Raw genomic sequence first — 27,796 nt, forward strand, 5'->3', positions numbered from 1 at the left:
TAATTACGATTTATTTAGTTTAGAAGCTAATATATTAAACCTACTTCAAAACATTGTTACAAAGCCAGGTCAACAACAAACTAATCAAAAGTTTGTTAGCACTGCATATAGTGATGTCACTATATTGAACAATGCAAAACCTTAAGTGAGATACCTCAGTTATAATGAACACACGACTAATTAGTAGGTTAGCTTGGTCCAATAATTTAAACATAATCCCAAAACCATTATACACTTAATCCTAAAAGATTAATTAAGTGATAATACTATATTACAGACATATGCTTATGAATGTCGTTCACCACCATAGTGTCTTTGTCTTTGCTGAAATGATCTTAAGGCATCTACAAATTCTTCCTTTCCAAAATCTGGCCACGGTGTTTTATTAAAATAAAATTCTGTGTATGCCAATTGCCACAACAAGAAGTTGCTCAATCTAAGCTCACCACCAGCTCGTATTAGTAGATCTGGATAAGGAAACTCAGTACATTTAGTTTCCAATTCTTTTTCAATAATTTTTTCATTGATGTTGTCCAAATGAAGAAGACCATCTTTGACTTTTTTTGCTACACTTTTACATGCTTGAACAACATCGTATTTCCCACCGTAATTCATTGCCACAATAAGTTGGAGTCTCGAGTTATGTTTTGTATTCTTTTCTGCATTAGCTATAGTACTCCTTAGAGACTCAGGAAGTTTTGATGAATCCCCAATCACGTATATTTGAATTCCTTCCCTGTAACAAAGGAAGGATTATAAAATTACAAAAAAAGTTAATCAAATATTAATTACTTGATATAAGCGGGGAAAGTAAATAATATAAAAGAAGAGAAAATATTTGGTTATGATAACATAACAGTCAAAATGAAGAGTGACCACTATAGAATATTGGAAGTTGTGTTTATTGACATGATGTGATATGCACACGAAGAGATGCTTCAAGAACTTTTCCTTAAACCATTTTTGCATAGCACATGGAAAAATAATATCTAATTAAGAACTATAGCGAAAACATTTTCTAAGAAACTCACATTTACATTTACATATCAAAATGGAATATTGTGTAACCTTTATCTTCCAATAGAAGAAAGCCTATTTTTTTGAATTTAATTTGTTTTAGCCTTTTTGGTAGTGAAAATATAGGAGAGAATAAAATAAATTAGAAAATGGGAAAAAGAAATGATCACCACTCAACTAACATCCTTTACTAGGATATCTAGTGTTCACATGCCGCTAATTTTTAGCTAATGGTGAAGAGTTTAAATAATTTACATGACATTACGAATTCAAACTTCATCATTTTAATGTATATAAAAGAGAAGACATTTAGTGCCAAGTTGTCTTAATATCAATCTTTAAATGCAAATTAAATTAAATTATTTTTAAAAAAATGAGTTTTTATTCCCTCTCCACAAAATTGATTTATCTCATTCTTGTAGGACTTAAAAAATTTTAAAAATCTTAAGATATGAAAATGAGATACACTATTAGATTAGAGTAAAAGATGAAAAAATTTTAAAAAATGATTTAATATTACAAGATCCATAAAAAATAGATAAGATCTTAAAATGAAATCTTGTGTTGAAGATGCTCAATTAGACAAATCCATTTTAATATCATTAATCTCAAATACTAGTAAATACTATTAATTTGGCTCACTTTTTCATACACGCAATTGAGGAGTTTATTGTTGTCTCAAAGAGCTTCATCAAGGAGTCAACCTCCACCTGCGCCACCACAACCAACACTCAAGCAAAACAATACTAGTAGTAATAAGTAATAACTACGTTACGAAAATGCAGTTGGAAATGAAAAGACAAGAATGACCTTGGGGCGAAACCAGTTCTCAGTGGATAACACGAAAACCGTGAGAACCTGAATTCCCCAACTGCAACACAGCCTCACCACCGTCCTCAGTGGCTGCACACCCGCTTGGTGCCCCGCGGACGCCGGCAGCCCTCTCAACTTGGCCCACCTACCATGTCCGTCGATAATCACCGCCACGTGCTTTGGCATCAGCTCCGCCACTAACTCCTCCGGAAGCGGCTCCGGTGAATCTCCAGCGAGTGAGGTTCCGTCGTCCCGAAGCGTCGCGCTCGGAGGAGCAGTGGCGGAGCTGTGTTTGGGGACTATAAGTCCCCGTGTTAGGGAACGGGAACGAGGTTGATAATGAGAATAGGAAGAGAGAGAGGGGTTGTTAATGTTTGGAGAAGGAGGAGTTAGGGTTTTCAGCAGAGGAATAGGTAGTGTTAAGGACAACATTTGTGTTCGTGAACTCACCAATGGAGAATGGGAACAGAAGATTGTTGCTTGGTTTCTGTGTTTGAATAGTTGCCAGGGTATCATATATATCCTTTTTAAGGGAAGCAAATGTTAATAGAAAATAAAAGAAGATATATATATTTTTTTTTATTAAGATACGTAAAAATGTACATTTTATGATTTTTTTTAAACGTGCTTTTATATATAGTATTTTTTTTAAAAATTGTTTCTTTTAATTTTCTTCACTTTTCTATGACAATGAATAGAAAGATCAGGTAAAGAAAAAGACACTTGCATGCAAGATGTTATCTGGCTTTTAATTTGGTAAGTGAGAAATTTCGAGTTTCTTAAAAATCTTGGGTCAGAAATCTTGATTTCTCATATTTGTTATTCATTTTTTAAAAAAAAATAAGATTTCTCAAAAATAATGTTTTTAACAAAAATTTTCATGAATTTTTTTCCATAAAAAATGTGAAAATTTTACTTTTTGAGTTTAAATATTTTTTATTATAATAAAAATATCATATTATTCTTATTAATATGATAAATAATTAAAATAATTAACAAAAAATATCATGTAACTTTTTAGTTCTTATAAAAATTATCTAATATTTCCTATGATCCATCAAAAGATTTTTTATTCTTTCCTAAGAAATAGGGTTCTTGAGATTTATGATTTACAAGAATCATAATTTTTGGATATAAAAAAACTTGTCTCCTAAGAAACACATCTTTATTGCAGTGGAGGATGGGTTGAATATGGGGGCATGTCATTTATTAATGTGTTAAAACATCTTTATTGCAGTGGAGGATGGGTTGAACATGGGGGCATGCCATTTATTAATGTGTTAAAATGTGTCGAGCTAATTTTATGTAATTTAACACGTGTAATTCATCAATTCCATGGTAATACTTCCCTGGACACTACAAATATAACGTGTAAAATATGACGTGTTAGACAGAGTTTGGTAAGGGAGATTGAAATACATGAATAAATATATAGCTCCACTCTGCACACTGCACACTGCACACTGCACACTGCACACTGCACATGAGGTGCAGTACTATATGAGAGTGACCTCTTTTAAAGTTCCACAACCACTAGCTAGGTTACAAACGGAAACTACAATTCCAATTTTTTATATATAAAAAAACAAAACTATAATTCCAAAAAATTGCATGCTCTATGTATGTTGTTCTCTATTTATTGTGAGGAAGCAAAGTAAATATACTCAGTGATAGATAGCACTTGAAAGACTTCTTTTTTAGGATTTTGGATTTTTTTTCCAAAACCATTACCAATACGGGTTGTGCAGAGAACTATTTGCCTATCAAGGATGATTTTTGTCATGTATGATTAAGGAGGTATCAGTCAAAGTAACACCTAGTGATCAACATCTGTGTTAAAGGAGGCATCACCCTAGAATTTGACACCACTTCAGGTGTAGTGTCAATGAAGGAGAGGCACCACATAGGATTTAGCCTACCTTAGGCGCCTGTCAAAGCAACTTCATAAGTTGTTTTTTTTTTTGTTTGAACAAGTGGTGTCATCTTGTTCATTGATTATAGGAGGTGTCAGTAAAAGTACCAACACCCGTGTGTCTTCATTTTCAAAGCACGTCACTGAAGGAAGCACTAGGCAAAAAATTACCTAGAGAAATTGCATTCGTGAAATGCGAATATAATACATGAAGTTGAAATTTTGTTAGAAGATAATACATGAAGCTACATGAAATACTAAAACTAACAAGCACAAAGTGATCTCAATTTTGTGGACAATTACTCTTGTTGTACCCTTGATGCCTGCATTGGTTACATGTTTGTGTACATTGAGATTCTACCAGTTGATTTCGTTCCTTATGTGCGTAGACTTTCATTGACCTTTGACGCGTAATTTGCATTCATCTTGAACAATAATAGGGTCACCCCTTTCAGCGATGGTTTCTTCACAGCTGAGGGGAATAGGGAGAGAGAGATGGGTGGTTAATGTTTGGAGGAGTTAGGGTTTTCTGGAGAGGAATGGGGATCGGAGTGTTAAGGAGAATATTGTGTTCGTGAATTCACTGCTGCAGAATGGTGGTTAGGCTGAGGGTGTCTACGTGATTCCCTTATAAAGGACAATTGAGTGCAAATGTACATAGTCACACTTCATCACCGGGTGTTAGAGGGTTTGTTTCATTGTTTAAGAATGTTTTTCAATCTTTTTCTCTTATAATGGAGACCCATGAATGGTCCAGAGATTGATTTAATTTTGGAAAATGTTTTACAAACACATGATGTATTATCCAATACCTAAAAGAGAGAATAAAAAAAAAGAAAATGGTGAATATACTGAGAGTTTATATGGTAACCTAATAATATTAGGGGTTTTGATATCATTAGTTTTTTAACCAATCAAATTACATGTCAGTTTTTTATTAATTGTTTTTTGTTTTTTAAATTAGTCATTGATTATTATTTTTTAAAAATAAATTAGAAAATATGATTAAAGATAATTTTAAAATTTTAAACCCTAACATTAACATTTTTTAGTTACTTTCAATAATTTTTATAAAAAAATCTTTTAGGGTTTAAAAATTTCTTATTATTATTTCTTAAGCATAGGTTTTATAAAAAGTGTTGAAAGTAACTAAAAAGATTTTAGGATTTCTAAAGTTATCTTCAATCATATTTTTAATTTTAAAAAGTAATTTTAAAATTTTAAAAAATAATAATCAAAGACTATTTTGAAAAAACAAAAAAAAAATATAATTAATGAGAAGATGACATATAATTTGATTGGTTTAAAAATTAACTATATTAGAACCCTCAAATTATTTGAGACACCATAGAAATTTTCAAATATAATAGGATTTATAATGTGATTGAAAAACAGATAAAGTGAAAGAAAAGTTGTTGGTGGGTGGAATGTTGAAAATAAAAAATAATTTATGTATGATTACTCTTTACTTTTTTTTTATGATAATACATTGAATTCTTTTTGCCCGTGTTAAAATGAGTAATTTTTTTTTTAACGATTTTGAAGAAAATAACTATATTTTGACAAAGCAATAACACAGTATGTAAAATAAATCACAAGAAAATAACTATATTTTGACAAAATAATAATATTTTTTGCTTTTATTGTTTCTTGTACATTTCTTAAGAAAATACAAAGTGACAGTTTGCAAGTAAAATTAAAAAAATATAAACAAAACTAAAAATGGATCCTTAATTTTTTAAAATAATTTTTGCTTAAATATATAGTTCTTTAGTCCCTATAATATAAGGTTATTTCTGTTTTGATTTCTTAATTTTGGTTGTTTTTGTTTTGTTACTCTTAATTTTTTGTCCCTATATTTTTTTACTTCTATATTTATGTCATTTTTATAATTTTCAACTATTTTAACATATATTTTTTTTTATCAAAAATATTTATGATTTAATAAATTAACTTTTCACTTTTCAGGTATTAATTAACCTTTTAACTTTCAATTAATTTTTAATTAACTTTTCAATTAATTTTGCTAAACATAACCAAAAATTAGGAAAAAAAAACTAGTGTTTTGTCCAATTATAAACATCCGTACCACTTTGATGTCACCAACATCATTTGTATCACTTAATGAAATATCTATATGCAATTAAGAGGATTCAATGGAAGGACATAATTCAAGTCCTGCATTTTTAAATCAAGAGAACTATTGAAAAAAAATAAGAATTTTCATTAATTCTTATATTCATGAACCCAATTTAATTCAATCAGATTTTTTATTTAATTTTTTCTATCGAGTTTTATAAAAATTCTTGGACATTCAAGTTAGGACAAATCCATTGCTATTTTCCCTTGACACAATTGCTGGGCCAACTTATGATGGTTAAATGACATGTAAAGAACACATAAACAGGTGACAAATCACAAATTTGTTTTTGGACTCTTAAAATAGTTTCAATTGATTAAAAAGGGAATATTTTAATTTTCAATTAAAAAAATCTATAAGAGCGCATTTAAAATTAAAATAATAGACTTTGTGGTTGGTTAAAATTGATTAAAAACTATCAAATAACAAAAAAAAATTATTAGATAGAATATGCAACCTACATTTTTAGTTTTAATAAATTTAAAAAAATAATAAAAAATATGTGGAAAAAGTATTAATTTCAAAGTATGCTACCGTGACTCCGTACGAGAAACATATGCATTTGCGTAATTGAAGTTATGCACGACGTGTGTCATCCAAAGCCAAACAAAATAACTGGTTTGTCCACTACCGTCTCAGTGTCTCTTCATCGTGCGCCTTTCTATTTTCCCGCTTCCATTCACCGTCACCGCGAAGTTTCCCACTTCTCTGATGGCACCGGTTACTCGAAGAACCTCGTTCCCCAAGGTTCTCATCGAGAGAGACTCTGACTCCGAACAGAGTTCATCCGAAGAAGAAGAAATACTTGAAGAAGAAGAAGAAGAAGAAGAAGTTGGGGTTTCTACTGCAAATGAGAAGGCCGAAAAACTGGACCTGGGTTCCGACGCAAACAGAAAAGGGAAAGCCCCCATCACTATTAGTCTCAAAAAAGTTTGCAAGGTTACTCTTTTTAATTTATTATTTGTTATTCGTTACATAGTTGCTTTTTTTTTTGTTTTTTTTTTCTCGCGGTTTGAACTCTGTTACCGTAATGGTTTCTGGGTGGTATTCTAGGTGTGTAAGAAGCCTGGTCATGAAGCGGGGTTCAAGGGTGCCACGTATGTTGATTGCCCCATGAAGCCTTGCTTTCTGTGTAAAATGCCTGGTAAATAATTGGTTACTCTTCATTTAACAATTAGGATGGTTATCTTTGTGACCTTTGCTTAATTTGTTTGTTTTCTGGCATGATCGTACCTTGTTAGATGTTAAGCATGCTATACACATACCCAAGCTGATCCACGGCTCAAGTCCCATTTTAAGGGGCCCACAAGTTTTAAAAAATCTGATTTTTTTTTTATTAACTTCATTTAGCAAAGTTTTACTGCAGAAAATTCGATTCCGTTGTATAAGAGTCCCTTTTTTAATTTTTGCTCCGGGCCCCAAAAATGTCGGAGAGGACACTGATGTTAAGCCATTGTATTTAGAGGAAATAGTGGACTCATAGTGTGAAGGGTTTTTATACCACCCTAAGTACTACCTTAAAAGTCATCCTAGTGTGATTTCTGGATGGTTGATAGTGTTAGAAATTTAGAATGACATTGCCTAGAAATTAAAGTTGAGTTCGTTGTGTTTTTGAATTGAAGGACATACCACTTTGACTTGCCCGCATCGCGTCTCTACTGAGCATGGAGTTGTTCCAGCACCCCGCAGGAAAACGTGTAAACCTTTGGATTATGTGTTTGAACGCCAGCTACGACCATCCCTTCCTTCAGTAAGCCTAAGTTATTTGATCTTTCTTTTTTAGTTTGCTCAATGTGGAGAATCGAGTTCATTGTGTATGTTTATTTTGCTGTTTTCTTTGTTTCTATGATCAGGCAAAATACTTGACTTGCGAAGGTAATACACACCATACATTAGTTTGGCTCTTTGGCCTATCTAAATAAGTTAGTGTTGTCAACTTTTAATTACAACATTGAAATTATGCTAAAGCGACCTTGATCTACCGAGTTTTATCTGTTATTATTTTTAGTTGTTTCTGGCATTTGTAGGAATTTATAATTGTGTTGCTCCTTAACATTCTGACCTCAATCTATTTTTTCTTCAGGAGAGAGTATAGTACATCCTTTTTAGTCTTACCCAGCTAATGATCTTGTGAATTATGTACTGAAATGTATGTGCTTGAAGTTGCAGCAGCTGATCATATTCTACAGACATTGTTTCCATAATGTTTATGTTTCTATGTTCCAGGTTATTTATCATACATCCTTGTATTTTGGGGTTTTGATTATGATTTTTTTTCCTTTTCCATTCTAGATCAAGCCCAAATATGTGATCCCAGACCAAGTGAATTGTGCTGTCATCAGATATCACAGCAGACGGGTAACATGCTTGGAGTTCCACCCCACAAAGAATAACATCCTCTTATCTGGAGATAAGGTTATTACAGCAAATCACATTAGTTGAGATTAATTTTATGTTTGCCTTTGTTTTTGGCCACTGATTTCTTTTTCTTCCTGCATTGATCCTAAAAGAAAGGGCAACTTGGAGTATGGGATTTTGGTAAAGTATATGAGAAAGTGGTCTATGGGAACATACATTCTTGTTTAGTGAACAATATGAGGTAAGTTGTTTTCATGAAACCATGGTCTTCTTGTAATTGTCCCATTGCCTTCTTTCATCTTTTGGTTTATTTTTTTTGTCTTAGCCTGAAGTCAAAATGTTAGGTTCTAAATGGAAAACTTTGTAGGTTTAATCCTACAAATGATTGTATGGTCTATTCTGCATCCTCTGATGGAACCATTAGTTGTACTGACTTGGAGACTGGAATATCATCTTCTCCAATGAACCTGAATCCTGATGGATGGCAGGTAACGTTTTTCTTTTAGCATTTTCTCTTATTTTCTGACCTCTCTCTAGCTGCTTGACTACTTGGATATGGCCAAGGTAATTTGGGAGCACTATTTGTGAATTGTTAACATCTTGGTATTTGGACACACTACCTATTATGATGTATTTTTTACCCTGCCATCCACTTCCAGTTGGGTTATGATGTAAGATTGTAAATCTTTAATTGTTTTCATGATATTGGTGATCTTTTTTTAATTTTTTTGGAGGGGGATAGCGGGTAGTGGAGCTTGGGCGATGTTACTGTCTGTGAGAAGGAAGTGAGAGAGTGAGCCAATTCAACCTGGTTGGATTTTTGGCTTTTAATTGGGAAGATCTGTAGTGGCATAGTATTTTGGCTTTAGCTTAGTGTAAAAGCTTATTTTAAATTTTGGCAGTAAATTTATTTGTACGTGCTTTTTTAATTAGGGTCCAAACACTTGGAAAATGCTCAACGGCATGGATATTAACAGTGAGAAAGGTCTCGTTCTTGTTGCTGATAGCTTTGGTTTTCTTCACATGTAAGCAACTTCTTTGGGCCTCCTCCCCTTGAAATTAGTTAATTTTAATGCAAAGAAATACTTAAGAATGCAAGCTGGTTACTCATAATATTATGAATAATTACATCACTCTTTGAAAGCTTATCCAGTTTTTATGCTTCACTGTTTCTTTGTCACACTACACTGTTCTTAGTTGCCATTTCTATGCTTGTAATTAGTTTTTTTTCTCTTGAAGGATAAATTATTACTTATGTTCCATGTGCACGGCATCATCTTTTTACAATCTTCTAGGTGTGCACATAGTCCTCAATTGAAATTTTTCTGATTTTCTTTTCATTGCTTGGCCATTTGTGAAGGTTAGCAGTTAAAGTGCAATACAATTGCCGCACAGCATCTGTTAGGAGCTTGTTTAGGAGAGCACCATGTTAATATCCTATTATTTTAATGAGCACGTTAATAATTTGAAGGTGTTAGAGAACTTGATATTTGCAGACAGCAAGACCTGACTTTGTTCACTTGGTTTAGAATTTTTCATGGGAGATGATAACATGAGAACCTCTATAATTGTTTTTTCTTGTTCAGTGAATGAAAACTGTAGCCCTATAATTTGTAGCTATGCTTTTCATTTGTGAAACAAATTAGCCAAGGAAGTATAGATAACATCCTGTGGCATTTGTAGGGTTGACATGCGCTCCAACAACAGGAGTGGTGATGCAATTTTGATCCACAAAAAAGGAAAAGTTGTTGGTATCCATTGCAATCCAATTCAACCAGATATCTTTTTGACTTGTGGAAATGATCATTTTGTGAGTTTTTCAGTTTTATTCATATATTTAATTTGTTCAGTTGATATTTGAACTTGCATTGCCTGCTGGATGTGCTAACAGTTGAAATGTGCAATGGTTTCTATATTTTAGGCTCGTATTTGGGACCTGCGTCAAATAAAAGCTGGATCATCCCTTTATGATCTGAAGCATAAGCGTGTTGTTAACTCTGCATATTTCTCTCCAATATCTGGAACCAAAATTCTCACTACATCACAGGACAACCGTCTTCGTGTATGGGATTCTATCTTTGGTAATATGGACTCTCCCAGCCGAGAAATTGTACATAGTCATGATTTCAATCGGCATTTGACACCCTTTAAAGCTGAATGGGATCCAAAGGTGATTTTTTTTTCCTAAAATTTCTTCCAGTTGTTTATGATGTTTATTTTTGTTCTTCTGCCTTTTAGGAACAATATTATTTATGTAATTGCAGGATCCATCAGAGTCCCTTGCTGTTGTTGGTCGTTATATAAGTGAAAATTATAATGGAGCTGCCCTCCATCCCATTGATTTTATAGATACAAGTACAGGGCAATTGGTAGCTGAAGTGATGGACCCAAACATCACAACCATCAGTCCTGTGAATAAGTTGCATCCCCGAGATGATATCCTGGCAACTGGGAGTTCTAGGTTTGACTTGTCTTTTTTTTTTTATCCTAAAATATTGGCTGATAAGAATTACACGTCTATGGATGAAATTCAAACTTTTTAGCCTTCTGTGATGATGCAACTTCTAAAATAGAAATTAAAATTACAAGTTTTCTTCAACTAACTCTTAATAATTGCTTTTTCCCCCTCCAAAAGAGTATTGTTACTGAAGATGATACAGATGCATTGTATTCAACTCTGACATGAGTATCATTATGCAACTTGTCATTAAATTTATGCCTTGACAATCTTATTAAATTTTTAGATTCAGAACTTGACTTCTTTAATAATGGATGTAAAAAAAATAGTACCTAGGTGTGCTATGTCAGATTGGTTACTTGGTTCTTGGACTTACCTGGCATTACTTTTCAGATCTCTGTTCATTTGGAAGCCCAAGGAGAAGTCAGAGCTTGTAGAGGAGAAGGATGAACGGAAAATTGTGGTTTGTGGAAAAGCTGAGAAGAAACGTGGTAAGAAAAATGGAAATATTAGCGATGAATCTGACGATGAAGGATTCATGTCCAAGTCCAAGAAGTCTAAGACCAAAAAGACCGAGTCAAAATTGTCTCGCTTCACTAAGGATAATTGCTGAAGAATGAAGTCAGAGTGCATTGAGGATTTTCCTACAGCTTTTTTTTTGAAGGTTTTCGGGTCCAACTGCTAAACCTGTATGGTGGCCAAACTCCTCCCCTCCTTGTTTTGTTTTTTTGGAAATGGGTGGATGCTGTTATCACATTCTTGGCTTGTTCCCCTAGTTGTAAGCTTTGATGTTTTTCTTGAAGTAGTGTTTGTATCAGATACAAGCCTTATGCCACCATTTTGGCTTTTGTATCTTATAGTGCTAGCCTATCATATTAGGAGATAATGCACCATGGCATTTTAGGATATAGTTATAGGGTTTTGTTGGATTATACCTTGTTGATGTTTGTAAAAGGTATAGTCTCTTCAAGCCTTAGATTGGCATCTTGTCTTTTTCATTCTTTTGTCTTTCTATGAATTTGTCTTTCAATGAATGCTTTAGTGAAAGATGCAGTTTATTTCAAGGAAAAAGCTTTATAAATTTGTGAATTTAATATTGCACTCTCAACCTTCTACAGTCATCGTTGATTAATGCTGCTAGATCCGCATAAAAAACCAGAGTGCAAATAAAGGTTATTTTATTTAAACAAAATGAAAAATTAAATTTGATATAAAGTTATTGGGACTTATTTAAAAAAAAAAAACAATTAAATTATTGATTTACATATTCTTTTAGTTGCTACTAATTTTATTTGCTTTGTCAGTATTAATTTAAATGATATCGGGAGTATTAAAGCATTTAATTGTTGAGTAGTATATATCTTATTTTCTCTTTTAATATATCAATGCTGCCTTTTTTTTTAAATTAAATTTTCTGTAGCATATTGTCGTTTATAATCCACCAAAATTAAGTATAGGAAGAGTATAAATAAAATTAGAACGCTACTGGTACTACTATTTATAGTAGATAAATAGTATGAAGTCATATAATTGTTTTGTACTGCATTAGAGATAATTTTTATTAATAGTTGAACTGTATTAAAAATCATACAATTGTGAGTTTTTCTTTTTCTTTAATAACTATAATTTTGTAATTTTTAATAATTTTAATTTACAATATAGAGTGTATTAAAAAATAGTTTGAAAATAATTTTAATTTCTTCTCTGGAATATATTATTAATAGTTTTTTTGTAATCAAGAAATTAGACCTGTTTTTCAAAGGCCTGCATTTTGGACATGGACAAAATTCATTTTAAACCAAAATCCACAGTGATGACTACTTATTACGGCAAAGTAGGAAATGAAATCATAAGAAAGAAAGCAACCCTTCATTTTTCGACCAATGCATTGACATGTGCTTTTGAAATAGTTTTGAGAATTTGATCTAATCAATAGTTTTTTTCTTCTTCTTCTTTTTTCTTTTTCTTTCTTTTTTCCTTTTCTGTCCTTTAGTCCTTGTATCTGATCTCATCCTTTTGCCTATATCACATGTGGAATACGTTTTACAAATAATTCTAATTGTTGTTCTCTCTTTCACCTTCATTTTATATCTTTTACTCTTATTTATTTATTTATTTATCATATCATTAATTATATTTACTATTTTATTTTTATTTTTCTATCTTTTTAAAGGTATTATACACCTCAAAGGCATGCATGTAAAATTGACTTGGAACATGTGTTATATAAGTTTTTTTTTTTATCTTTAAAATTTAAATACACTATTAATATGCATTCCCTTATGCTAGCTTTAATATCAACTGAATCCTTTAACAAGTTGTAACTGGATATCATAATTAATTTTAAATATATATTTTATCTTCAAAATTCAAACATGCTTATGACATGTATATTTGATATATTTTCTTATAGTTTTAATACCAACTGAATTATTTAAATTAACATTTCATCCTTTTGAATCTATTATTTTAATATCTTCAGTTCTACCTTTCAAAATAATATCTTCATGTGTAACTTTAATTCAAATATTTTTATAAGAAATTATCAATAATTAAAAATAACAATATATTACAGTATAAATTATTTATCATAAATCTAAAATAAAATTTATATGTACAAATTAGTTGCACATTTTAATTATAATATAATTTATATATTTTTAAAAAATTATTATAAATTTGAGTTGTATAAAACAAACATTTAGCCACTAGTTAAATTATAATTTTTTGGTGAGAAAAAAAGAGTTAAATGTTAACCCTCGAGTCATACCAATAACGGAAGCTGCGATTCGAAAGAATAGGACAAAGCCTCCAAATGGCTAAACTAAGCGTCGCAACATTGCGTTCACAGCGAGTGCATTTTCCATTTTTGAAAAAAAAGAAAAAAGAAACGTAACAAACTCTAGCGCGAAACACGGGGCATTTCCGTCTTCTCACCACATTTCAAAGTTCGCGTAGCGCTTCCACACTTGCATTAAATCAAATCACACACCACAAACACTTTTCTTCTTCCCAAACTCACATACAGACATAGACTCACTCACTTTGCCATTTATCGTTTTTTCTCCGATCCCAAATCGGAAACTCGAAACCGTTACGGAGAGAGAAAGCTGGTGAGAGAGAGAGAGAGAGAGAAACAATGGCGGCTTCCGATGGAAGTGAGTACTTCGAAATCGGATCGTTCGGGAGCGAGAGCTTCGCGCGAGCGTCGAACGCCGATATGGTGAGGGAGGACGAGGAGGAGTTGCAGTGGGTGGCGCTGTCGAGGTTGCCGTCGCAGAAGCGCATCAACTATGCTCTCCTCCGCGCCTCCTCTTCCCGCCCGCAACCTCCGACGCAAGGCACCAGCACCGGCACCGAGAACTTAATGGATGTCAGAAAACTCAGCCGCTCTAGCCGCGAACAAGTCGTTAAGAAAGCACTCGCCACCAACGACCAAGACAACTACCGCCTCCTCGCCGCCATCAAAGAACGCTTCGACAGGTTCGGCTTTCAAATCATATTTACGTTTGCGAGTTTTCAAAGTTACAGATCTATAATTCTATATTGCTATTTTTGTTTTTTGTTGTTGTTTTTCTTCTTTTTTTTTTTTTTTTTACTTCGATAGGGTTGGATTGAAGGTGCCGAAGATCGAAGTGAGGTACAAGAACTTGAGCGTCACTGCGGATGTTCAAATCGGATCCAGAGCTCTTCCTACCCTGATTAACTACACTCGCGATGTTTTTGAGGTTAATTTCGTCTTTGTACTCCTTTTCGCCATTTCTTTTGCGTATCCTAAAAATCTGTTCCGTGTGGTTGCGTGCAGAGTATCCTAACCAAGTTGATGATATGCCGACCTAAACGGCATTCCCTTACTATATTGAACGATGTCAGTGGCGTCATCAAGCCTGGAAGGTGAGCGCGCTTTCTTGTTTTCCTCCTTTTTCGCGCGTTTCAGTTGATGTTGCTGTTACGCAACCGTGTGAATCGAGTTATTTCTATTTTTCTGATGGACATCGAGTGAATTGTGAAACATACTAGTTATAGTAATTTGAAATCAGGGCGCAACGTGATGGCAATGTCATCACGGGTGTGAGTTAATTTCTTTATTTGATAGGTTCAGAGATTTCATGTGTGTGTGCGCGCTTTTGTAACTGGTTACTTTTTCGCTGTATTATTGCAGGATGACTTTGCTACTAGGACCTCCCGGAGCGGGCAAAACCTCCTTGCTTCTGGCACTCGCGGGCAAGCTTGATAGTAACTTGAAGGTTTGTATCAGAAATTAATACTGTGGAAGGTATCACTAAACACGCTTATAAATGAGGGAAAGAACATTTCAACTCATCGTTTTGTATGATTCTGCTCCCATAACTTATTTAAGCAACGTAGTTTATCAGAAGATAAGGAAGAAAAGGAGAAATAATTTAGGATAAGATGAGTGACATAATTATAAAAAGAGAAAAAAAAAAAACGAGTTCAAAATGAGTTCGTAAACAATTTATTAATAATAATATATCACTCATATAATTACTCTTAAAATATTTTTTCTTTATGTTTTTTATATATCACATGAATAATAATATTATTTTATACTTTATTCTTTTCTTTCTTTTACAAAAATGTTAATAAATATTATTAGGATATTGGTTAACAAATTAAAAGAAAAAAGATTAATTTTTTTTACGCTCTTATTTTTTTTTATATAATTTTCCCTATATTTTTTCTTTTAATTTTTAACCAATATCCTAAAAATACTAGATAAAAAAATTCTTTTCTTATTTACATTGAAATAAATTATATATATTTATTGCATAATTACAATTTCTCTTATCTTTTAATTTAGGGATTTTCTATAAATTTTAACCGACATAATACATTGTATTTGAAAAAGTGTTAGAAAGTCTATTACTATTTTTGATATTATTAATAGTTGTATAATTTTAAGTGATTTTCAATAAATTTAATGATTTTTTTAACTCTCTTAATTTTTTATATGACTAATAGTTGTATAATTTGTTCAGATTATATACAATAGTCTTAAATTTTAATTTATCTAATTAAAGAAAATCTTCATTTTTTTTTGGTTAATTTGATTTCGTCGATGTCTAACCTGCATTGAAATTTGGTTGTTTGTAATTGTGCCGTTCTGCCATGTTTATATTTAGCAAAATCTAAGCCATTGTGGAGAAAGACACTGTAAGCTAACATTTTTTTTTATATTACCGTGCTCATTTTAAAATTCGCTACTCTTACATTTTTTCTTCTTACTGTTCTGTTTCTACAGACAACTGGTAGTATAACATACAATGGCCATGAATTAGATGAGTTTTATGTTCGACGGACTTCTGCATACATTAGCCAAACAGATGATCACATTGCAGAACTGACAGTACGAGAAACTTTGGACTTTGGTGCTAGATGTCAAGGTGCAAAAGGTTTTGCAGGTAATTAAATATTAATTTAATTATGTTGAAGATTTTCTATATATTTAACAATTAAATTTCTACAATAAATGTGCTTAACTCTCGCAGCATATACGGATGAACTGGGCCGCCGAGAGATTGAAAGGAACATACGACCTAGTCCAGAAGTTGACGCGTTTATGAAGGTTATCATCCTAAATGTCTAGTCTATGAAAATCACGAGGCATGACTGCACCTGCACGTGTGTATTCTGGGCTATATATCCTGATGGCTTATGTGGGATTTATTTGATTAACTTCACAGGCATCTTCTGTTGGAGGTAAAAAACACAGCGTGAATACAGATTACATTTTGAAAGTGCTTGGTCTCGATATATGTTCGGATACAATAGTTGGCAACGATATGCTTCGAGGGGTCTCTGGCGGTCAAAGGAAGAGAGTTACAACAGGTTTCTTCTCTCTCTCTTCTTCAGGAGTTGCTGCATTTGTATTCAGCATCTTTATTTGTACTTGTTTCTGTCCCAAGTCCTCCTTTTTATTCTTTATGTTAATTTAGTTATTGTTTCAATTAGTTTCAACTTTCAAATTACAATTGTAATGTATTACTGAATATTGAGGCAATCAATTGAAGATTTTTGTTATAATTCTTTTTTAACATCGTAGAAGAAGGATAACAGTACATATACTTGTTGAAGCTACATTGCCGTGAAAAGCCTATTGCATTGTTGCTTGAACTTTTGCAAATATTTTACTAATAATGTTTGTAGTTACTAGTTAGTATATTGCTTCTTGGATTCATTAGGAGGTTCTAGATTGTCCAAAAATGACAATTTTTATGAATGTTTTAACTGCATCTGAACTATAGGACTTCAAACACGGTGATGAACCTGATTTAGGTCGTGCATTTGCAGCAAACAATGACTTCTTGTATTGCATCTTTTAGGAGAAATGATTGTGGGCCCAAGAAAAACACTATTTATGGATGAAATATCAACTGGTCTTGATAGCTCTACTACGTTCCTGATAGTAAAATGCATAAGGAATTTTGTTCATCAGATGGAAGCTACAGTACTCATGGCTCTCCTTCAGCCAGCTCCTGAAACATTTGAGCTATTTGATGATCTGGTGCTTCTGGCAGAAGGACACGTGGTGTATGAAGGACCTCGAGAAGATGTACTCGAGTTTTTTCAGTCATTAGGTTTTCAACTCCCACCTCGTAAGGGGATAGCAGACTTTCTCCAGGAGGTAATCCTTGTTCACATGTTTTCATGATTAAATGCTTCCCTTAAGTCCTTAACTGTTGCTTAACATCCTTTCTTTTGTCAGGTGACCTCTAAAAAGGATCAAGCTCAATACTGGGCTGATCCTTCAAAACCATATCAGTTCGTCTCAGTTGCTGAGATTGCACGAGCCTTTAGAAATTCCAAATATGGAAGGTATATGGAATCCTTGCAAACTCATCCTTATGATAAATCAGAATGTCATGATTTGGCTTTGGCTAGAACTAAATATGCCGTGGCAACATGGGAGGTCGTTAAAGCTTGCTTTCAACGAGAAGTCCTTTTGATCAAAAGGCATAGCTTTCTTTATATTTTTAGGACCTGCCAGGTATTCTTGAATATTTGATATAGTATATTTAAACTATTTATTTGAATTCCTTCTCTTTTTCATTTCAGAATTGGAAAGATTCTATCATTCTTATAAAGGTGCATGTAGTGCAGTTTTTATCAATTGAAAGTCATATGATATGGTAACTCAAAACATTAAATACTTTTTTTTTATCGTATTGTACTGTTAAGGAACATAAAAAATAATTCACACAATTAAACAGAAATCTTAGAATATGTTTAATATAAGAAAGTATTTTTTTATTTTTTCTTATAATTGCAAAAATATCATCTTATTTTTATTTTATTAATTTCTTGTTTTAAAAATACAAATATTTTCATTATATTTATACAAATTTTTAAAAATAAAAATTCAGTGACATTTTCTAATCATTAATAAAAACAGAAACAAAAGGCAAAAAACATTTTCTCCAACCTTAAAATATTGAGTCATCATAGTTATATAGCAGTTGACCGATTCACGTCATCACGTGGATGGTCTCTCTTGTTCTCAACTTCATACAATAACTCCGTACAGCATCACGTAGCTAGGTTGCCCATCTACGGTCTCTTGTTCTAATTTAGACATGTACTATATACTATATAGAGTGTATTTTATTGATTATTTAATCTAATTTACGCTGCACTTTGCCCTGTAAATATTGTTTGCTTTTCATGAGATCTATGATTGTTATCACTTATCATGATAATTTGACAAACTCATAAGCGCTCATTTAAAGAAATCTATTTTAAGATTTGACTCATCAAAGTTACACTGAAATCCTCACATGTAGCTTGAACTTTTTGCTTTTCATGACATGTATGATAGTTATTGACTTAATTAAATGCTTTACCGGCTTGCATCTTTTTGATAGAGTTAGATGATAAAATTAAACTAAGTCATAAGTTCTTGAATTATTTGAAATTTTATATAAGATTTTATATATTTTTATGACAAATAAGATTTTATATTTTGAAGAATTAATCATTTTTAATTAGTTTTTTAAATATATAAATATTTATAATTGAATCCTTAGAATAGGGTTTAGCTAATAGATTGCAAAGTCAGACACAATTATTTTTTTTAAAAAAAAAAATTAAATAATTCAACAACTTATTAGTTACACCTGAAAATTAATATTAATATGTTATACAAATAGAGTTGTAGTAAGCTCCGACATCATAAATTATATTGATGTAATTTGTTTTCTACATGTGCAGTGACAATGTAAATAAATTTTTATATTTTTATTTAATACTATATTCTATAAATTATACTAATAAATTTATTGAATTTTATATCAATTATTTTAAAAATCATATAAATTATATATCATTTTTGAGTGGTTGGTGGTGTAAAAAATCTTTGTAACTTTTTTGATGCATTTACATTTCTATATTTTTGGGTCCATATGTACTAACATCAAATTATTTTGTTGCCAAAGGTTGCTTTTGTAGGATTTGTCACATGTACTATATTCCTTCGAACAAGGTTACATCCCACAAATGAGGTTTACGGACGCCTTTATCTTTCTGCTCTATTTTTTGGGCTGGTTCACATGATGTTTAATGGGTTTTCTGAGCTGCCTCTTATGATAACTCGGCTTCCAGTATTTTATAAGCAAAGAGATAATTTGTTCTATCCTGCATGGGCATGGTCTCTTAGCAGTTGGATTCTCCGTGTACCGTATTCCATTATTGAGGCTATTATATGGACAGTTGTTGTATATTACAGTGTTGGATTTGCGCCATCAGCGGGAAGGTATCTTCATTTTATTACATCTTTATGTTGCGAATTTTCTTTTTAACCCTCGTAATCATTGCATTTTGTTAAAATATTTCAGGTTTTTTCGCTACATGCTTATACTTTTCGTAATGCATCAAATGGCATTAGGTCTCTTCCGGATGATGGCTGCTATTGCACGAGATATGGTTCTTGCCAATACATATGGGTCAGCTTCACTGCTGGTTGTATTCTTACTGGGAGGATTTATTGTACCTAAAGGTAGGCAGCACCGCAAATTCTTAAAGAAAAGTTAATAACATAACATTGCTATTAATATTAGTGATTTGACTGTTATTCCTTCAGGAATGATAAAACCATGGTGGATTTGGGGCTACTGGGTGTCACCCCTTACCTATGGACAACGTGCTATTACAGTTAATGAATTTACCGCTTCAAGATGGATGAAGGTATTCCATTTTGCCATGTAACTTTAGTCTTATTTTTCTTTTACTTTACATTCACGTGTTAATACTGTCAAGGAATTATACGTATACCCTACCCCAAATGTTAACCTGTCAAGAATGATTTTTTTATGCCTAGAACCTTCTCACGTGATAGCCTTTTGTGCTTTTGTTAAGCACGGAAAGAGCATAGGATTACCTTGTGCTAAAACTTGATTTAATTACGAAGAGTGAGTGGAACAAGGATTAAACTTTTGACCACCTGGTTATAGTGCTTTAGTACCCTCTCGAGTCAACTCATCAAAATCTGAAGTTGAAGGTGTGAATCATCACATGTAATCTTTTTTGGGAAGGCTTTATAGAATATTTATGGTTTACAATGTTAACTATCTGCAGAAATCCGAAACTGGGAACAGCACAGTTGGCTACAATATCCTCCACTCAAACAGCCTACCAACTGGTGACTACTGGTATTGGATTGGTATTGCAGTTTTAATTGGCTATGCATTTTTTTTCAACAACATGGTCACTGTGGCCTTGACCTATCTGAATCGTAAGTTTTGAATAATATTTCCCAATATTTTTCCATTCAAGAGCATGTTTTCTCTCTTAATATTTAATTACTATTCCCTTTGGGCAGGGAATTTCTTTAGCCGTAGATATATGCTTATCTTTATTTAATCCCTCTTTTCTTCTTTGTCATATTACTTTTTAATGAAGCAATTCAAAAAGCACGAACAGTTATCCCTTCTGATGATGACTCGGAAAACAGTTCTTCCAGAAATGGTAATGACCCGGCCAAACTTTTAATGAATAACTGTCCATAGATTCAAAGATTGATAATCTATTGAGTATTGACAAAACATGTTTCACTATCCATCCCTTGGTTGTTCAGCCAGTAATCAGGCCTATGAATTGAGTACCCGTACCAGATCCGCAAGAGAGGACAATAACAAAGGAATGATTCTTCCATTTCAACCACTGACAATGACATTCCATAATGTCAATTATTTTGTTGATATGCCAAAGGTGGGGGGATTTGTAATTTGACAATTTCTAAGTTTATCAACTGAATGAACTGATACACTATGCTATATTGTAACATACACGCCACAACACATAGGAGAGATCTCATTTCCATTAAATATTTCTAAAATATTTTTTTACAGGAACTAAGCAAGCAAGGCATACCTGAAACTCGGTTGCAGCTCTTGTCAAGCGTGAGCGGAGTTTTCTCACCTGGTGTTCTTACAGCATTAGTTGGGTCTAGTGGGGCTGGAAAAACCACTTTAATGGACGTACTGGCTGGCAGGAAAACTGGAGGGTACATAGAAGGGGAAATTAAAATTTCGGGTCACCCAAAAGAGCAACGAACATTTGCCAGAATATCAGGATATGTTGAACAAAATGATATACATTCTCCTCAAGTAACAATTGAGGAGTCGCTTTTGTTTTCTTCTTCTCTTCGCCTGCCAAAGGAAGTTGGAACTTCTAAAAGACATGTAAGTTGTTTCAGAACACATTGTCTATTTGATCGTGCTGAATTAGTTCCAAACCTTTATTTTATAAGCAATTATTCCAACTTTTCACTGATATATTCTACAGGAATTTGTTGAACAAGTGATGAAACTAGTCGAGCTTGATACTTTGAGACATGCTTTGATTGGTATGCCAGGTAGCTCAGGCTTATCAACTGAGCAGAGAAAACGATTAACCATAGCAGTGGAGCTTGTAGCAAACCCTTCCATTATTTTCATGGATGAGCCTACTTCTGGACTTGATGCACGTGCAGCAGCTATTGTTATGCGAGCTGTTCGAAATACTGTTGATACAGGAAGAACTGTGGTTTGCACCATACATCAACCAAGTATTGATATATTTGAAGCATTTGATGAAGTTAGTTTAGTTACTTTTTCATCTGTTTTATGTTTTGATAACTAGTGATGCACTAGCTTCTATCAGAGAGTCTAAAGCTTAGTTTTTGCTCTACCCAGTTACTTCTTATGAAACGTGGGGGACGAGTAATATATGGGGGAAAGCTTGGCGTGCACTCACGGATAATGATAGACTACTTTCAGGTTGAGGTTAAAAATTGTTTTGTATTGTTGTTTTTGTTGTTGCTGTTAGCAGAGTGATAATTCATAGTGTAATTTCTTTCATTGCTGTCAAACGCCAACCTATCCAAATGGAAGCATCCTGCTTTTTCCATCAAACACTTTTTTCTTTATTGATATAATCAAATATTAGGTTTAGATTATATGAATAAGAAATTCTTCGTGTTAGATGCTTATACTTATCTCATTTTGTACACTTGTCCTCAGTTTGAAGACTCTTCTTGTTACTTCTACCTTTTAATATAAAAGGAGCCACGAGCAGAGTAGGTCAGACAATACAAATTCACAGGATTAAATCCTATTGTGATGAATATGTGATGTAGGAGAAAAGGGGAAAGAAAGAGAATATGTAGAGAGAGAACCTTTATAGTCTAGATTAGCTTTTCATCTTATCTGGCATTTCTAGTTACCTAAGATATTCATGAATGAGTATGCATGACACAAGAATGCCTCTGCCTAATTGTTCTTATTCCCTTTTTATGTGTGTTGATTTCATTGTCAAAACAAATGTCAAGATGCAAGTGTGCTTCCATTTGTTGTTTATATTTTTGGTTTGTGGTTGTTTTCCTATCCGCTCTGCAGGGAATAAGGGGAATTCCCCCCATTCCAAGTGGCTACAATCCGGCTACCTGGGTGCTTGAGGTTACTACACCTGCTACTGAAGAGAGAATTGGTGAAGATTTTGCAGACATTTACAAGAATTCGGATCAATATAGGTGCTTCTAATTTGTAGTTTCTTAAGTGCTATTGCTGAAGTCGATTTTCCATTCTTTTCTTTTAGTTTAGGTTGGAGAGAGATGATACGGATAAAACAGTCTTCTTCGAGAACGGGAAAAAAACCATGATGTTACAACCTTAAAGCTAAAAGTGGCAGATTAGAATATTTCTTTTCAGATGAATGATTAAACTCTTCAATCAATGTTTTTCTCAGGGGGGTGGAATATTCTGTTTTGCAATTTGGACATCCTCCTGCAGGCTCTGAACCACTGAAGTTTGACACGATATATTCACAAAACTTGTTCAACCAATTTTTACGATGCTTATGGAAACAAAATCTTGTGTACTGGAGAAGTCCAGCATATAATGCCATGAGGTTATACTTCACCACAATAAGTGCTTTGATATTTGGTACCATATTTTGGGACATTGGTTCAAAAAGGTAACTGTTCTCTGTGTTATCATTTATTCTAAAGTGAATTGTCTTAAAATATAACACTAAACTAAAGAAGAGACCAAAATTGGAATACAAAAATTTATGGATCTGCTTTAGTATACAGAGGACTAACTGAGGCTTGATAAAATGATTATTACTTGGGATCTTTTGTTTAATTAAAGATAGATCAAAGTTTGTTTACGATGTCATCAATCTCTAACCCCTATACTAATAAAACAGTTGTCATTATTATTCTGTAGGGAATCAACTCAAGAGCTGTTTGTGGTCATGGGAGCTCTTTATTCTGCATGCATGTTTCTTGGGGTAAATAACGCTTCTTCTGTACAGCCAATTGTTTCAATAGAAAGGACAGTGTTTTATAGAGAGAAAGCTGCTGGAATGTACTCTCCAATCGCTTATGCGGCAGCCCAGGTAAGTCTTATAATACTGAAAATTTAATTCCATGGTTAGGTGTTTTATGCAAATTGCTTGTAAGTAATTGCTTAATATGATTGACAGGGGCTTATAGAGATACCATACATTGCTGTTCAGACAGTACTATTTGGTGTAATCACATATTTCATGATCAATTTTGAAAGGACACCCGGTAATATTTTAGCTTTCCATTTGTATATATTTATTGTTTTATATTGTTTGGAATCCACCTCACAATTTAGTGATGCAAACAGTGACCATCACCCCTCCTTCCACCCAAAATCGATTAGTGTCCTGAAATTCATAGTTGAATTGTTTACCTTCGAATCATACTAATTTTTTGAAGTGTGCTTTCTTTTAAAAATGAAAAAGAGAAGGCAGAAATGGTTTTAGATGTTACACGTGAATAAAATTTGTGTTTTAAGTGGATGATTTTTTATTTGTTGCAGGAAAGTTTTTTCTCTATCTTGTATTCATGTTCCTAACGTTCACCTACTTCACCTTTTACGGCATGATGGCTGTTGGTCTTACACCTTCCCAACATTTAGCAGCTGTTATTTCTTCAGCATTTTACTCTCTGTGGAATCTTCTTTCAGGTTTTCTAATCCCAAAATCGGTGAGTAATATCATACTCGCAGAACATTTTATCTAGTTTTTTTTTAACCCAGAATCATGTATTTGATACTTTAGTACAAACTTTTATTTCTGTGATGATACCACATAAAATGTTTTCTGTATGTTTTGCTCTAACGAGCAATTGTGTATTGATATTCATGCTTTTACGTTGTTATTCCAGAAAGAAATAGAGAAATGAATCTTTGCATCTAAAATCCAAGTAGCTTCATGGCTATTTTTAAAAATGAAAAGTTGTCTTTTCTCTCTGGGATTCTAATGACTCTTCTTCATTACTTGCAATGTCTCAGAGTATTCCCGGGTGGTGGATTTGGTTCTATTATATCTGCCCGATTGCATGGACGTTACGTGGTATCATCACGTCTCAGCTTGGTGATGTGGAAACCAAAATTATAGGACCTGGATTCGAGGGCACTGTAAAAGAATACTTAGTTGTTAGTCTTGGATTCGAAACTAAAATCAACGGATTTTCAGCTGTGGGCCTTTCAGTGATTGTGCTTCTTGGATTTATTATTCTGTTCTTTGGTTCTTTCGCTGTATCAGTCAAACTCTTGAATTTCCAAAAGAGATGAGTGGATGATATATAGTTTGAAAAACTGAGAGAATTAAGCGGCTCTTTAATATCACAACTCGTAGATGATTCTTATAGGTGTTTTGGATGCTCTGTCGAAATACACGAGTTATTGAATAAAACGGCATTTGATTTAGCAAATGAGGTTTTTGTCTTTTCTTTTCTTCTCTTCTCTTCTTTTTTAGCTAATTGCCAGAGGAATTCAAATTCTGAAGCTACATAAATTTGGAATTTTCGGATTTTCTTCAATTCTTTCATAGCATTATGATCGCTTGACTGCTCATAGACTTTTAGGACTTTAGCTGGTGTTGCATTGAGCCCTTTCTTTCACCTTCGAGTTTTAGCAGATGCAGTAGCAGCAAATGACGAGCCCATGCATAAGAGGCAATCTCCTACAACAATTGTATAAACTATGCCTTCTAAATGATTATAAAAGCTACATGGGTCTTACTATTAGTCCCAACAAAATTGTTCTTGACCCCTAGCAGCCTAGAGCAATTATCAAACTACCGCACCCCACCCTTCCCCAACTCCTCTATCTTCATTTTCCTCTCCCTCTTTTCCTTTTTTCATTCATTTTTTCTCTTTTTTCTTTCCCTTTGTTCCCATTCGTCACTCTATGCACTCATGTTGTCAAGTATTTTTTTTTGTTTTCGTGGACAAACGGAATCATGATTCCGTTGTGAAATTTCGCACAACAAAATCACGACTATGTTATTTTCAGTGTTGTTGATGCATAACAGAATCATAATTCCATTGTCCAACAGGTTGTTATTGGGCAACTGCAGTTGCACTAGGCTAGGGTCAGGAGTCTTGGTCTCTTATTCGTTAAGATTTGCTTCACGAACTTCAAATATGACACTCAATCTATGTTTAATTATTTGGCTTAGAAGAGAGACTGTTAGAATTAATAACCTCTTTGTATGTCGAACGTGGTCCAGTGTCCTATGAGAAGTGGATGACCATTAACAACATGGATTATGTCGTTGCTAGTCAGTATAATGGTGTATTAGTCCACTTATCTAAGTTGTAAAGTTGGACCTTCTTTTCACTTAGGGGTCCCATGCCAGCAAAGCCCCATCTTATTTTCATTGAACTTATAAAGGGAAATAACTTTGTGTAGGTATATAATATCTTTACTAAACATACCATTTACCTTTGTAAGGTAATATTGATTTTTTTGCTAACTTCGTGTAACATCCTAATTTTCTTAGATTGGGAAGTTCTGTGTAAAAACTATCAGTGTTTGTTTGATATGCAGTGTAGTCGTATTATTCTTAGTGAAATCATGTATATAAGAGAAATAACCATTATTAAATAGTCATGAGGTTATTTAGATTTAAGTCCTGAGTCTAGGGATTAATGGTCTAGATACAGAGAACCCTTAGTTAACCATTAGTCAACTATAGTTTAGAAAGTCAAAGTAAATAAATCTTTCATTAATGACAATTTAGTAATCAAAGGCTTTTAGACCAAGCAGAGAGATTTAGACTAACTAATGAAAGTATAGAACATGAATGTGTCTAGGTGTGAGAAACTATTAGTTTAAATAATTAAAGAGGAGGATAATTAATTTTTCATTCACTTTAGTTATTTTTTGTCAAGATTAATAGAAGATATTAATAAATGAACTTATCACTCTAGAATTAATTTAGAAGTTAGAATTAATTAGGGACTAATTGAGAGCTTAAGTCACTAAGTGTAGTTAGTTTGAATAGGAAAAAAAGAGAAAAAAACCTAGGAGATGCTCATGTGGGAGCCCCTTTAAACCTAACTCTCCCTCTATAAAAGAGAAAACAACCTTCTCTTTTGTTGTTGAACCCGTTGACCAAGAAGAAAATAGGAGGTCTTTACTTTTTCTTTCTTCTTTTCCTGCATTGTTGGAAGCTCAAGTCCTTGGAGGTGCAAGTGAGTCCCTCTCCTCATGCTCATCTTCATTTTCTTCTCCTCTTGAAGTTAGAGTTCTCATCCTTTCCTCTTCATTCTCCAAGTTCATGTTTAGGAGAAGCTCAAGATTCTAGCTCAACCCACATTCATTTCCTTGTTTCCTTGAGTCAACAAAGAGGTAAGGGCGGAGTATTCAATTTCTTAGGACCTATCCTATGTTGCTAGGCACTAGAACTTCATTTATATGATGATTTTTGCATGTTGAACCCAAATCCCGTAATTTGGATTTGTGACACTACGTTTGATGCGAAGTATTCTGGGTTCAAAATTGAGTTCCTTGACCCCAAAAATCTAGAAAAGCATATATGATATGTCTCATTTGGAGTTGTGTATCCTAGAGAATTTAATTTTCAAGTTAAGGCAAAAATGTGTTTCTCATGTTTTGTTTTTGAAGATTTTAAATTTGGAGTTGGAATCTATTGATATGTACCTCAAAATTGAACTTATTAGGTCCAAGAATCTAGGGTTATACATACAATACACCATATTTGAGTTAGTATAGCCTATGGAACCATGATTTCATGTTTTGTGCTTTTTCGGTAAATCCTACACTGTTTTGAACGAATTGTACATATGGGCTTGTTTTCTATAGATTTTGACCATGCAATTGAGTTCCTCATGTTTGAAAGCATAGGGTTTGATATAATATTTGTATGAAATGGATTTCTACAACTATTGAAATTTAGGAAACAAGTTACAACTTTTGAGGTCAAATGCAGATCATTTTCGAAATCTAACCAAATAGGAGTGGATTTGGATGATTTTGAGTCCAAAACTGAATTCCTTACATTCAAAAACCTTGAGAAACATATATGGTTTGCCCCAATTGGATTTCTGCATCAATGAGAATGCTGATTTTAAAAGCGGGTAATTAGACGCAATTCCAAATGAGAAAGTGTCTTGTGTATGTAAAATTGCATGAAAAATATGATATAAATTATGGATTGAATTGTTTGCTTTGATTGATAAGTATTAAGTGAAAAGTGTTATGATTAAATGTTGTAAGACCAAGTGAGTGTGATCACTTGACAAGACATGTTACATGATTTG

General features: G+C 33.1%; 3 protein-coding genes across 4 annotated transcripts; 2 read left to right on the forward strand and 1 right to left on the reverse strand.

The window, feature by feature from the left end:
* LOC114384368 (dehydrodolichyl diphosphate synthase 2-like) lies at positions 1 to 2,339 on the reverse strand. Of its 2 annotated transcripts, none has more exons than XM_028344036.1 (3): positions 1,828 to 2,339; positions 1,670 to 1,727; positions 1 to 736 (listed from the first exon to the last, which is right to left on the reverse strand). In XM_028344036.1, exons 1-3 carry the CDS (start codon positions 2,260 to 2,262, stop codon positions 714 to 716), a joined length of 516 nt encoding a protein of 171 aa, XP_028199837.1. In that variant the 5' UTR covers positions 2,263 to 2,339; the 3' UTR covers positions 1 to 713. The 2 variants fall into 2 exon arrangements, with proteins under 2 accessions (XP_028199837.1, XP_028199836.1); XM_028344035.1 differs by having other exon boundaries at positions 1,660 to 1,727.
* Positions 2,340 to 6,452: 4,113 nt separating this feature from the next.
* Positions 6,453 to 11,779, forward strand: LOC114383374 (protein DAMAGED DNA-BINDING 2-like). Its single transcript, XM_028343039.1, has 11 exons — positions 6,453 to 6,821; positions 6,936 to 7,026; positions 7,505 to 7,632; positions 8,175 to 8,297; positions 8,393 to 8,481; positions 8,608 to 8,728; positions 9,174 to 9,265; positions 9,924 to 10,050; positions 10,162 to 10,410; positions 10,505 to 10,701; positions 11,092 to 11,779. Exons 1-11 carry the CDS (start codon positions 6,594 to 6,596, stop codon positions 11,309 to 11,311), a joined length of 1,665 nt encoding a protein of 554 aa, XP_028198840.1. The 5' UTR covers positions 6,453 to 6,593; the 3' UTR covers positions 11,312 to 11,779.
* A 1,945-nt stretch (positions 11,780 to 13,724) lies between these two features.
* LOC114384371 (ABC transporter G family member 31-like) lies at positions 13,725 to 24,943 on the forward strand. The gene is made up of 24 exons (XM_028344038.1): positions 13,725 to 14,181; positions 14,306 to 14,426; positions 14,504 to 14,592; positions 14,861 to 14,945; positions 15,962 to 16,121; positions 16,209 to 16,285; positions 16,404 to 16,548; positions 17,043 to 17,344; positions 17,426 to 17,707; positions 19,152 to 19,468; positions 19,551 to 19,711; positions 19,796 to 19,899; positions 20,290 to 20,446; positions 20,614 to 20,679; positions 20,789 to 20,922; positions 21,063 to 21,395; positions 21,499 to 21,789; positions 21,888 to 21,971; positions 22,590 to 22,723; positions 22,939 to 23,166; positions 23,421 to 23,592; positions 23,680 to 23,767; positions 24,045 to 24,211; positions 24,519 to 24,943. The coding sequence occupies exons 1-24, from the start codon at positions 13,838 to 13,840 to the stop codon at positions 24,798 to 24,800; spliced, it is 4,323 nt and encodes a 1,440-aa protein (XP_028199839.1). The 5' UTR covers positions 13,725 to 13,837; the 3' UTR covers positions 24,801 to 24,943.
* Positions 24,944 to 27,796: the final 2,853 nt, after the last annotated feature.

Source organism: Glycine soja, chromosome 14, assembly GCF_004193775.1.
Source record: "Glycine soja cultivar W05 chromosome 14, ASM419377v2, whole genome shotgun sequence".
Classification (NCBI taxonomy): Eukaryota; Viridiplantae; Streptophyta; class Magnoliopsida; order Fabales; family Fabaceae; genus Glycine; species Glycine soja.

Excerpts from the sequence above, each read along its gene's own strand:
- LOC114384368 (XM_028344035.1), bottom strand. The coding sequence starts at position 2,262 with ATGTTGTCCTTAACACTACCTATTCCTCTGCTGAAAACCCTAACTCCT. Across the intron at positions 1,728-1,827 it reads AGAACTGGTTTCGCCCCAAG|GTGGAGGTTGACTCCTTGAT; the intron begins GTCATTCTTGTC and ends GTGGTGGCGCAG. Across the intron at positions 737-1,659 it reads TCAATTGCGTGTATGAAAAA|GGAAGGAATTCAAATATACG; the intron begins GTGAGCCAAATT and ends CCTTTGTTACAG.
- LOC114384371 (XM_028344038.1), top strand. The coding sequence starts at position 13,838 with ATGGCGGCTTCCGATGGAAGTGAGTACTTCGAAATCGGATCGTTCGGG. Across the intron at positions 22,724-22,938 it reads AAGAATTCGGATCAATATAG|GGGGGTGGAATATTCTGTTT; the intron begins GTGCTTCTAATT and ends TGTTTTTCTCAG. Across the intron at positions 24,212-24,518 it reads GTTTTCTAATCCCAAAATCG|AGTATTCCCGGGTGGTGGAT; the intron begins GTGAGTAATATC and ends GCAATGTCTCAG.
- LOC114383374 (XM_028343039.1), top strand. The coding sequence starts at position 6,594 with ATGGCACCGGTTACTCGAAGAACCTCGTTCCCCAAGGTTCTCATCGAG. Across the intron at positions 6,822-6,935 it reads GTCTCAAAAAAGTTTGCAAG|GTGTGTAAGAAGCCTGGTCA; the intron begins GTTACTCTTTTT and ends GTGGTATTCTAG. Across the intron at positions 10,411-10,504 it reads AAGCTGAATGGGATCCAAAG|GATCCATCAGAGTCCCTTGC; the intron begins GTGATTTTTTTT and ends ATGTAATTGCAG.